Source organism: Oncorhynchus kisutch, linkage group LG17 (genome assembly GCF_002021735.2).
Source record: "Oncorhynchus kisutch isolate 150728-3 linkage group LG17, Okis_V2, whole genome shotgun sequence".
Lineage (NCBI taxonomy): Eukaryota > Metazoa > Chordata > Actinopteri > Salmoniformes > Salmonidae > Oncorhynchus > Oncorhynchus kisutch.
The window spans coordinates 87,718,250-87,732,105 of record NC_034190.2 but is presented as its reverse complement, the minus strand read 5'-3'; the positions used below and the strand labels follow the sequence as shown (position 1 = coordinate 87,732,105).

Genomic DNA, 13,856 nt, shown 5'->3' with positions numbered 1-13,856 from the left:
TACACACACATTACACACACACACACATTACATATTGTGATAGACCTGGGAGCCTGCAATACACACACATTACACACACTACATATTACACACACACACATTACATATTGTGATAGACCTGGGAGCCTGCAACACACACACATATTACACACACATTACACACACATTACACACACACACACATTACATATTGTGATAGACCTGGGAGCCTGCAACACACACACACATTACATATTGTGATAGACCTGGGAGCCTGCAACACACACACACACATTACACACTACATATTACACACACACACATTACACACACTACATATTACACACACACACACACACACACATTACACACACTACATATTACACACATTACACACACTACATATTACACGCACACACATTACACACACTACATATTACACACACACATTACACACATATTACATACATATTACATATTACACACACACACACACATTACATATTACACATTACACACACACACACACACACACACACATTACATATTACACACACACACATTACATATTACACATTACACACACACACACACACACACATTACATATTACACACATTACACACACATTACATATTACACACATTACACACACATTACATATTACACACATTACACACACATTACATATTACACACATTACACACATATTACATATTACACACATTACACACACATGACATATTACACACACATGACATATTACACACACACACACACACACACACACATTACACATTACACACATTACACACACATTACATATTACACACATTACACACACATTACATATTACACACACATTACATATTACACACACACACACACACACATTACATATTACACACACACACACACACATTACATATTACACACATTACACACACATTACATATTACACACACATTACATATTACACACACACACACACACACACATTACACACACACACACACATTACATATTACACACACATTACATATTACACACATTACACACACATTACATATTACACACATTACACACACACATTACATATTACACACATTACACACACATTACATATTACACACACATTACATATTACACACACACACACACACACACACACACACACACTACATATTACACACACATTACATATTACACACACATTACATATTACACACACATTACATATTACACACACACACACACACACACACACACACATTACATATTACACACACACACACACATTACATATTACACACACATTACATATTACACACATTACACACATTACACACACATTACATATTACACACACATTACATATTACACACACACACACATTACATATTACACACACACACACATTACATATTACACACACACACACATTACATATTACACACACATTACATATTACACACACATTACATATTACACACACATTACATATTACACACACACATTACATATTACACACACACACACACACATTACACACACATTACATATTACATATTACACACACACACACACACACACACATTACATATTACACACACACACACACATTACATATTACACACACACACACACACACATTACATATTACACACACACACACATTACATATTACATACACACACACACACACACACACACATTACATATTACACACACACACACACACACACACATTACATATTACACACACACACACATTACATATTACACACACACACACATTACATATTACACACACACACACATTACACACACACACACACATTACATATTACACACACATTACATATTACACACATTACACACACATTACATATTACACACATTACACACACATTCATATTACACACATTACACACACATTACATATTACACACACATTACATATTACACACACACACACACACACACATTACATATTACACACACATTACATATTACACCACATTACATATTACACACACATTACATATTACACACACACACACACACACATTACATATTACACACACACATTACATATTACACACACATTACATATTACACACACATTACATATTACACACACATTACATATTACACACACACACACACACATTACATATTACACACACACACACACACACATTACACACACATTACATATTACACACACATTACATATTACACACACACATTACATATTACACACACACATTACATATTACACACACACACACACACACATTACACACACATTACATATTACACACATTACACACATTACATATTACACACACACACACACACACATTACATACACACACATTACATATTACACACATTACATATTACACACATTACACACACACACATTACATATTACACACACATTACATATTACACACATTACACACACATTACATATTACACACACATTACATATTACACACACACACACACACACATTACACATTACACACACATTACATATTACACACATTACACACACATTACATATTACACACACATTACATATTACACACACCACACACACACATTACACATTACACACACATTACATATTACACACATTACACACACATTACATATTACACACATTACACACACATTACATATTACACACATTACACACACATTACATATTACACACATTACATATTACACACATTACACACACATTAAATATTACACACATTACACACACACACATTACACATTACACACACATTACATATTACACACATTACACACACATTACATATTACACACACATTACATATTACACACACACACACACACACACATTACATATTACACACATTACACACACATTACATATTACACACACATTACATATTACACACACACTACATATTACACACACACACACACACACACATTACATATTACATATTACACACACATTACATATTACACACATTACACACACATTACATATTACACACACATTACATATTACAACACATTACATATTACACACACATTACATATTACACACACACACACACACACACACACACATTACATATTACACACACACACACACACACACATTACATATTACACACCATTACATATTACACACACATTACATATTACACACACATTACATATTACACACACATTACATATTACACACACACACACACACACACATTACACACACATTACATATTACACACACATTACATATTACACACACACACACACACATTACATATTACACACACATTACATATTACACACATTACACACATTACATATTACACACCACACACACACACACACATTACATATTACACACACACACACACACACACACACATTACATATTACACACATTACACACACACACATTACATATTACACACACATTACATATTACACACACATTACATATTACACACATTACACACACATTACATATTACACACACATTACATATTACACACACATTACATATTACACACATTACATATTACACACACATTACATATTACACACACATTACATATTACACACACATTACATATTACACACACATTACATATTACACACATTACATATTACACACACATTACATATTACACACACATTACATATTACACACACATTACATATTACACACACATTACACACATATTACATATTACACACACACACACACACACACATTACATATTACACACATTACACACACATTACATATTACACACATTACACACACATTACATATTACACACACACACACACATTACATATTACACACACACACCTGAGGTTGCACATGTTCCGTAGGGCCAGGCTGCGAATCATGGGGTTGTGATCCGAGCAGTCTTTCCTCAGGGTGTTGATTACCAGCAGAGACAGCTCAGGGTTCAGACTGGCATAGGCACACAGAAACACATACACCAGTTTCTTCTGGACAATATCCACCGTTGCACATGCCTTCACCATCTCACTGTACAACCCAGATACATCTTGTCCTTGAGACATCACTCTGGGAAACGTGAAAGGAAGCAGGGGAGAGAAGAGAGAGATAGAGAGGGAGAAAGAGAGAGGTGGGAGAGCGAGAGGTGGGAGATAGAGAGAGGTGGGAGAGAGGGAGAGAGAGAGAGAGGTGGGAGATAGAGAGGGAGAGAGAGAGGTGGGAGATAGAGAGGGAGGGAGAGAGAGAGAGGTGGGAGATAGAGAGGGAGAAAGAGAGAGGTGGGAGATAGAGAGGGAGAGAGAGGTGGGAGATAGAGGGAGAGAGAGAGAGGTGGGAGATAGAGAGGGAGAGGGAGAGAGGTGGGAGATAGAGAGGGAGAGGGAGAGAGGTGGGAGATAGAGAGGGAGAGGGGTGGGAGATAGAGAGGGAGAGAGAGGTGGGAGATAGAGAGGGAGAGAGAGGTGGGAGATAGAGAGAGGTGGGAGAGAGGGAGAGAGAGAGAGAGAGGGAGAGAGAGAGAGGTGGGAGATAGAGAGGGAGAGAGAGAGGTGGGAGATAGAGAGGGAGAGAGAGGTGGGAGATAGAGAGAGGTGGGAGAGAGGGGAGAGAGAGAGAGGTGGGAGATAGAGAGGGAGGGAGAGAGGTGGGAGATAGAGAGGGAGGGAGAGAGAGAGAGGTGGGAGATAGAGAGGGAGAAAGAGAGAGGTGGGAGATAGAGAGGAAGAGAGAGGTGGGAGATAGAGGGAGAGAGAGAGAGGTGGGAGAGAGGGAGAGAGAGAGAGAGGTGGGAGAGAGGGAGAGAGAGAGAGGTGGGAGATAGAGAGGGAGAGAGAGGTGGGAGATAGAGAGGGAGAGAGAGAGGTGGGAGATAGAGAGGGAGAGAGAGGTGGGAGATAGAGAGAGGTGGGAGAGAGGGAGAGAGAGAGAGGTGGGAGATAGAGAGGGAGGGAGAGAGGTGGGAGATAGAGAGGGAGGGAGAGAGAGAGAGGTGGGAGATAGAGAGGGAGAAAGAGAGAGGTGGGAGATAGAGAGGGAGAGAGAGGTGGGAGATAGAGGGAGAGAGAGAGAGGTGGGAGATAGAGAGGGAGAGAGGTGGGAGATAGAGAGAGGTGGGAGATAGAGGGAGAGAGAGAGAGGTGGGAGATAGAGAGGGAGAGAGAGAGGTGGGAGATAGAGAGGGAGGGAGAGAGAGGTGGGAGATAGAGAGGGAGAGAGAGAGAGAGAGGTGGGAGATAGAGAGGGAGAAAGAGAGAGGTGGGAGATAGAGAGGGAGAGAGAGGTGGGAGATAGAGAGGGAGAGAGAGGTGGGAGATAGAGAGAGGTGGGAGATAGAGGGAGAGAGAGAGAGGTGGGAGATAGAGAGGGAGAGAGGTGGGAGATAGAGAGGGAGAGGGAGAGAGGTGGGAGATAGAGAGGGAGAGAGAGAGAGGTGGGAGATAGAGAGGGAGAGAGAGAGAGGTGGGAGATAGAGAGGGAGAAAGAGAGAGGTGGGAGATAGAGAGGGAGAAAGAGAGAGGTGGGAGATAGAGAGGGAGAAAGAGAGAGGGGGGAGAGAGAGAGGGGGAAAGAGAGAGGGGGGAGAGAGAGAGGGGGAAAGAGAGAGGGGGGAGAGAGAGAGGGGGAAAGAGAGAGGGGGGAGAGAGAGAGAGGAGAGAGAGAGAGAGGGAGAAAGAGAGAGAGAGAGGAAGAGAGAGGGGAGAGAGAGAGGGGGAGAGAGAGGGAGAAAGAGAGGGGAGAGAGAGACAGACATTAGTGTGTGTGTAGTCAGTTGTAATTGTGCATGTGTGTAGCATAGTTAGTGGTAACGTGTGTGTAGTCGGTGATAGTTGTGTACACCTGATGACTCTGTGGATGGTGTTTCTGTAGCGTAGGTGGTCAGCTTGGACGTTTGGGTTGGACAGAGCCCTCCTCAGCTCCCTCACTGTATGCTCATCGCCCAGGTAAGGCATAGTAGCAGCAGACTGTCTGACACACAGACAGACGCTAGTGAAAGGCTATTGATGTTACAAATATACAAATGCCACACAGACAGACAGACAAAGACAGGGGGGTTGTTAGTTCTCTGGTTTCGAAGGCAGAGAGCCACAGGCAACGTCGTTAGCTACAGTAGCTAACTTAGCACAGTGGATATCGTCCAGAATAAACTGGTGTTTCTGTGTTCCTAGCTAGCGTTAACTACTCAACATTGCCATCCTTTCAGATATTAACGCCGCTTACGTTACATCGTGTTCGGATAACGTGACCTAAAACCACTTACCGTTTAGTCGTCACTTATGGGTTATTTAATGGGGGGGGGGGGGAATCGTTCGAATCGCTAGTTTGTTGACATCCGTGTTAAACGTCCACCGGTATTCCTCCAGCAGCACGAATGATAACGTCACGGTTTATATGGTAATGAGGAAACCTTCAAAATACAGGCCCGCATTTTCAAAACATTGCAACGTGGATAACTCATTCAAAAAAATCTATTGAATATTTATCAATGTCCACTTCTATTGTGCCAACAAGAAAAGGCAATTTAAAATATATTTTATGAAAACATTTTCTTTTTTAAATACAATTTTGACAACTGGTATTTTGAGAATATTGGGCTGTAGAGAGAACTTTTCTACCAGTCTCAGCTAAAGTGGGGTGTAGAATACACAGTAGGGTCTTTACTTACCGAATATGGTTAATTTTGGATGGGAACTGTGTCACAGGACCTGTTGCTGGCTGGGCCACACTGTGGCTGTATCTCAATAGTCTCCTAGCTGGGACACACTGTGGCTGTATCTCAATAGTCTACTAGCTGGGACACACTGTGGCTGTATCTCAATAGTCTCCTAGCTGGGACACACTGTGGCTGTATCTCAATAGTCTCCTAGCTGGGACACACTGTGGCTGTATCTCAATAGTCTACTAGCTGGGACACACTGTGGCTGTATCTCAATAGTCTCCTAGCTGGGACACACTGTGGCTGTATCTCAATAGTCTACTAGCTGGGACACACTGTGGCTGTATCTCAATAGTCTAAGAGCTGGGACACACTGTGGCTGTATCTCAATAGTCTACTAGCTGGGACACACTGTGGCTGTATCTCAATAGTCTAAGAGCTGGGACACACTGTGGCTGTATCTCAATAGTCTACTAGCTGGGACACACTGTGGCTGTATCTCAATAGTCTAAGAGCTGGGACACACTGTGGCTGTATCTCAATAGTCTACTAGCCTCCTCTCACAGGCACTTTAATGAGGTATGTGTCATGGGGTATGGGTTAGGGGTATGGGTTAGGGGTATGGGTTATGGTTAGGGGTATGGGTTATGGTTAGGGGTATGGGTTAGGGGTTTGTGTTATGTGTTATGGTTAGGGGTATGGGTTAGGGGTATGGGTTATGGGTTAGGGGTATGTGTTATGGGTATGGGTTATGGGTTAGGGGTATGTGTTATGGGTTAGGGGTTATGGTTATGGGTTAGGGGTATGGGTTATGGGTATGGGTTAGGGGTCATGGGTATGTGTTATGGGTTAGGGGTATGGGTTAGGGGTTATGATTATGGGTTACAAAATGAAAAGCAACATTTATCTACTGATTCACTGTCACTTCAATGCCCTTAGGAGGCAGGGTCAGTCAGTAGAGACAGAGTCAGTCAGTGGGGATAGAGACAGGGTCAGTCAATGGGGACAGAGACAGGGTCAGCCAGTGGGGACAGAGACAGGGTCAGTCAGTGGGGACAGAGACAGGGTCAGTCAGTGGGGACAGAGACAGAGTCAGTCAGTGGGGATAGAGACAGAGTCAGTCAGTGGGGACAGACACAGGGTCAGTCAGTGGGGACAGAGACAGGGTCAGTCAGTGGGGACAGGGTCAGCCAGTGGGGACAGAGACAGGGTCAGCTCAGTGGGGACAGAGACAGGGTCGGCTCAACATGTACTGCGGCTTCCCCGTATTCAGAACTACAGTTCCCAGAGTACACCTGATGTTACCAAGCTATCTGTGTCAAATGGTGCTTATTCTGATTGTGTTAAACAGATATCATCCAACTGTCTCCTGAGGTGCACATCTAGATCACAGTCCTCTTCGTCCTGAATAACTTGCATTCCCCATGTTCTTCATGTTTCCAGTGGTTGTGTGGTGTGCTTTGTGCACATTTACCATCCCCCACTAATCCAAATCCACGACCAGCTCGAGTTCGCGCTGGACTCGAGTGCTAGTGCGCATGTACCAATGGGCTCCTGAGACCAGAACTAGCAAGATGTCAGCCCCCATGAATCTTTTTGTAATAATTTTTATTCACAACAAATCAATACATAAAGCACATGAGGGAACACAAGCATACATAGATTACAACAATGGATCATCGAGCTAGGGGCGGGGCTAGGGGCGGGGCTGGGGCGGGGCTAGGGGGCGGGGCTAGGGGGTACAATATCACATTACAATTACACAAGGACCTTAAGGGACATGCATATACTTACAATTCTAACAGCTTTTTTGTTAGTAGAGCATTTAACCGTCTTAAAATACAGTTCAATTTCTTTTTGTAGGGTACGAAAATGTGGTTTTCTGTTTGTAAATTTACATTTGTGTATATGAAATTTGGCCAAAAGAATAATGAAATAAATTACATAAAAATATTTCTGCTTATTTCTATCGTATGTAAAGAATCCAAGCAGTACATCTCTCCACAATAGTGTAAATCTTCATAAATGGGTTCAATTATAAACCTACTGATGTGTTGCCACAGTTTTCTTACATGAATACAATGCCAAAAAAGATGCAACACTGTTTCTGGGTGGTCATTACAAAAGGAGCAATTTGAGTTGATGTTTTCCTAAACTTCTTCATATAGAGGTTGTCAGGATAATATTGATGAATCATTTCAAAGGGAACTTCCTACAGTTTGTTAACAAGTAGGTATGTGTGTGGCAACATCCACACTTTTTTCAACAGATATTATCAATAAATCCTGCTGAAACAAGGTTCGTATCGCTCTGTTGTTGAATGGACCAAAAGAGAAACAAATCTTTCCTACTGATGAGTCAACAGGGTCAACAGAAGGTAGGCTCTGAGGGAATGGCATCTAAAAACAATTGCAACATCTTTAGGTGTTACAGGGACCTTGTAAAGTGATAAGAATTCTTTATAACTGAGTAAACGACCCTCTGCATTTACCAGTTGGCACCAATAGGATATTATTTCAGAACCAATATTCTAAAAACAAAGAAGTATTTTTATACAATATATCCCGATTATTCCATATATAATATCTGTGTGGAGGAAAATTATGTTTATAAATGAAGGACCATGACAGGAAAACCTGCCGATGAAAAGCAGAAAGTTTCACTGGAACTTTGTCAATATTATAATTGCAAAACAACATGAAGTTAAGGCCACCAAAAGTAGAGAAGACATGCTGAGGAATAAAATTCCAGATAGAAGTGGGTCTTCTTAGGAATTGTTTTATCCAATTGATCTTAAGAGTATTATTTAAAGTAGTAAAGTCCAGAAAGTTCAGTCCACCATTCTCATAACAGTTTTCCTAATGTAACAGGTATGGTTTCTCCACAGAAAGTTGAAAAGCATCTGGTCTATCTCCTTGCTTATTTTACGGTCAAGATATAAAGATAGAGCACCATATGTTAGTCTAGAGATACCTTCAGCCTTAGTTATTAGGACTCTACCTTTTAAAGATAAGTCCCTCTGTAGCCATTGATTTAGCTTCTTCTGGGTTTTTTAATAAGAGGGTTCAAATGTAGTAAGCCTCTAGACTTCTGATCCTTTGTAATGGTTATGCCTAAATATGGAAGTTCTTCTTTCACTGGAATACCATAATATGAAGGTGTCACACAATCTCTGACAGCCATGAGATCACATTTATTAATGTTAAGATATAGACCAGACGCTTTGGAAAAGGACATTGGTCGATATGGGAATTTGACCAGCGTCTTTCAGAAAAAGTGTAGTATCATCAGCCAGCTGGCTTATAATAATTTCTTTACCAGCTATGGAAATACCTTGTACAGGACTATTGTTTAAAGAATTTGCAAGAAGTTGGGTGATTAATAAAAACAGGTACGGAGAGATAGGACAACCTTACCGAATTCCTCTCTTTAACTCAAATCTAGGTGAGGTGCCATATTTCACTTGGATAGAGCTGTTACCATTTGCATAGAGAGTCTTAATAGCCTTACAGGAAAAATCCCCAAAGCCAAGTCTCTCAAGGGAGTGGAAGAGAAACTGATGCTCTACTGTGTCAAATGCTTTATAAAAATCTAATACTAGTCTGACATTGTTAGAAATATGTCTGTTCCTCATGAAGCCAGACTGTATTTCATCAATGATTGCATCCAGGACTTCTTTAACTCTTTTTGCAAGTAGTGAGGCTGATAAGGCTTATCTTATAGTCATTATCAAGAAGACAAATTGGACACCAGTTATCAATGAACAGCACTTCTTTTTTAGGCTTACAGGTATCAGTGTTATTAACCCCTGACTCATTGTAGGAGGGAGAACATTGTTTTTAATACTCTCTAATAAGACTTCAAATAGGTAGGGAGCTACTTATTCAGAAAATAATTTGTACAATTCTGATGTAATTCCATCAACACCTGGTGATTTATTGTTCTTTAGATGTTTGATAGACTCTATAATCTCTTCAACTTTGATGGGTTCATCCTACTGTTTAGATTCTATATCACTGATAGAGTGAACATTATTCAGTGAGTTAAAAAACATATCTGTGGATTCCTGACAGTACATAGAGCTATACAATTTTCTGTAAAAATTGCTACAGTATTTAGTGATTCATTTTTGGTCATCTGTAATAACAATCAATGTTTAACTTTGGATAGTGTTATTTTTAGAGGGAAATTTCTCAAGTCTAAAGAAATAGGATGAATTCTGTTCACCCTCCTCAATCCATTTTTTCCTAGATCTAATAAAGGCTCCTTCTGTTTTTAATCTATATATATTATCCAGTTTATTTTGTAACTCAATTAGTTCCATCTTCTCCTCCCCCAAGAGGTCGGCTGGGGACCTCTGAGAAAGGGAAGTTATCTTAATGATCACATTTTCCTCCTCAGCTCTACTGGTCTTAGCAAGATTACTACCATATTTTCTAAGGTATTTGGACACCTCAAATTTAAAGAGCTCCCAGTTCTTGCAATGAGATTTTTCTTCACAAGCCCTTTCCCAAAAGTATGAAAGCAGATCTTTAACCTCAAACCTTAACTATATCATTATTTAATAATGAGCTATTTAGCTTCCAGTAGGATGCTCTACCAAGGTTAGTATCAGGGGTAAATATTTTGATATCAATGTAAATGGCCCTATGGTCTGTGAGGGGAGTAGTACAAATATCAGTAGTAACACACTCACTATCAATACATTTGGATATAAGCCAAACATATATTCTGGATTGTCTGGAGCCTGTTTTGTTACTCCAAGTGAATGATCTGTCGGCGAGAAACCTCTCTCTCCATATATCAGTAAGATCAAACTTTTCCATAAAAAGTATTAAACCCAATTTCTGATTGGTTGGCCTCCCTGGGGGCCATTTATCAGATGAATTATTTATAGTGATGTTCAAGTCCCCTCCTATCAATAATAACGAATTGGGACATTTAGATAACCAATGAAGTATATGTTTCTCTATAGAGTCAAGCAACTCATCATTCTCATGTTTGGTGTTGTACCCGTAGAAGTTTACAGTAATGAGTGTAATGTCATTGTAACTCATCATTCTCCTGTTTGGTGTTGTACCCGTAGAAGTTTACAGTAATGAGTGTAATGTCATTGTAACTCATCATTCTCCTGTTTGGTGTTGTACCCGGAGTAGTTTACAGTAATGAGTGTAATGTCATTGTAACTCATCATTCTCATGTTTGGTGTTGTACCCGTAGAAGTTTACAGTAATGAGTGTAATGTCATTGTAACTCATCATTCTCATGTTTGGTGTTGTACCCGTAGTAGTTTACAGTAATGAGTGTAATGTCATTGTAACTCATCATTCTCATGTTTGGTGTTGTACCCCTAGAAGTTTACAGTAATGAGTGTAATGTCATTGTAACTCATCATTCTCATGTTTGGTGTTGTACCCGTAGAAGTTTACAGTAATGAGTGTAATGTCATTGTAACTCATCATTCTCCTGTTTGGTGTTGTACCCGTAGAAGTTTACAGTAATGAGTGTAATGTCATTGTAACTCATCATTCTCATGTTTGGTGTTGTACCCGTAGAAGTTTACAGTAATGAGTGTAATGTCATTGTAACTCATCATTCTCCTGTTTGGTGTTGTACCCGTAGAAGTTTACAGTAATGAGTGTAATGTCATTGTAACTCATCATTCTCATGTTTGGTGTTGTACCCGTAGAAGTTTACAGTAATGAGTGTAATGTCATTGTAACTCATCATTCTCATGTTTGGTGTTGTACCCGTAGAAGTTTACAGTAATGAGTGTAATGTCATTGTAACTCATCATTCTCATGTTTGGTGTTGTACCCGTAGAAGTTTACAGTAATGAGTGTAATGTCATTGTAACTCATCATTCTCATGTTTGGTGTTGTACCCGTAGTAGTTTACAGTAATGAGTGTAATGTCATTGTAACTCATCATTCTCATGTTTGGTGTTGTACCCGTAGAAGTTTACAGTAATGTCATTGTAACTGATCACAAGACAAATAAAGTGACCAAAGGGGTCACAGAGTGTAGAATATTACCACCAAAGGGGTCACAGAGTGTAGAATATTACCACCAAAGGGGTCACAGAGTGTAGAATATTACCACCAAAGGGGTCAGAGTGTAGAATATTACCACCAAAGGGGTCACAGAGTGTAGAATATTACCACCAGAGGGGTCACAGAGTGTAGAATATTACCACCAAAGGGGTCACAGAGTGTAGAATATTACCACCAAAGGGGTCACAGTCCGAGTGTAGAATATCACCACCAAAGGGGTCACAGAGTGTAGAATATTACCACCAAAGGGGTCACAGAGTGTAGAATATCACCACCAAAGGGGTCACAGAGTGTAGAATATTACCACCAAAGGTATTTTTCATTGTAGCAACACCAGCAGAGCGTTCAGATCCATGGGAAAGACAAATAGCGTTGCCCCACTGTGACCTCCAGAAGTTGGCATCAGCCGAAATTGAGTGAGACTCTTGAAAAAAGCAAAAATCTGTTTGAAATTGTTTAGCAAATAAAAATAAGGCCTTGCGCTTCACACTGTTTCGTAACCCCCTAGCATTAAGAGTTAATATAGACAAAGACAAAACAACAAAGATTATATAAAAGTATAAACTGTAGTAGGATGAGTCAAAGACGTAGGAGCAGTGAACGTAAACGATAAGGAACAGAGATCTGCACCATTTATGTCCATTTAAAGTGAGCCCCCACGATCGACATATGCGACAGTGAGTAGATTACGTTGAAACAATGGTCGGCCATCTTGGAGGCAGTCTCTAGTTCTTATGCCGCGTTCAAAACAACTGGAAACTCGGTAATCTCAGACTTCCGAGCGTTCAAGGAAACTGGGAAATTGGGGGGGAGGGGGGCTCCGACTTTCCGGCCCGGAAAACAACTGGTTTTCTGAGCAATATTTAGAATTATTAAGACATGGAAACAGTTTAATATGCGCCTGTGCCAGCACCAACGCCCCACTCTGCGCTTGTGAAGTGATTTCGGGAAAGGTGAAAGGATGCATCATATATTTCAAATGTACTGTATATGTCCGAACTCAGAATCAAAAAGTCTTAAGCAAAAATAACACTGTCACTGTGCCAGAACGTTCATTTTGATTGGCGATTTTCTCTATTTATTCATCAGTAGCCTGGTTAAAGATGTGTCCATGTAAACAAACGGACTGTCCACGGTCGCAT

At 40.3% G+C, this 13,856-nt stretch overlaps 1 protein-coding gene across 3 annotated transcripts in view; it reads right to left on the bottom strand.

The window, feature by feature from the left end:
• ap4b1 (adaptor related protein complex 4 subunit beta 1) overlaps positions 1 to 6,396 on the bottom strand; it is a 42,421-nt gene extending 36,025 nt beyond the window's left edge. The window contains exons 1-3 of one of the 3 annotated variants that reach the window (XM_031794909.1): positions 6,266 to 6,396; positions 5,845 to 5,969; positions 3,853 to 4,077 (exon numbers count right to left, since the gene is read on the bottom strand). In XM_031794909.1, coding sequence (XP_031650769.1) covers positions 3,853 to 4,077; positions 5,845 to 5,957 — 338 coding nt within the window. In that variant the 5' untranslated portion in view covers positions 5,958 to 5,969; positions 6,266 to 6,396. Of the gene's footprint in view, positions 1 to 3,852; positions 4,078 to 5,844; positions 6,003 to 6,265 lie in introns of all 3 variants that reach the window. The other 2 variants (XM_031794908.1, XM_031794910.1) reach the window with 2 other exon arrangements.
• Positions 6,397 to 13,856: the final 7,460 nt, after the last annotated feature.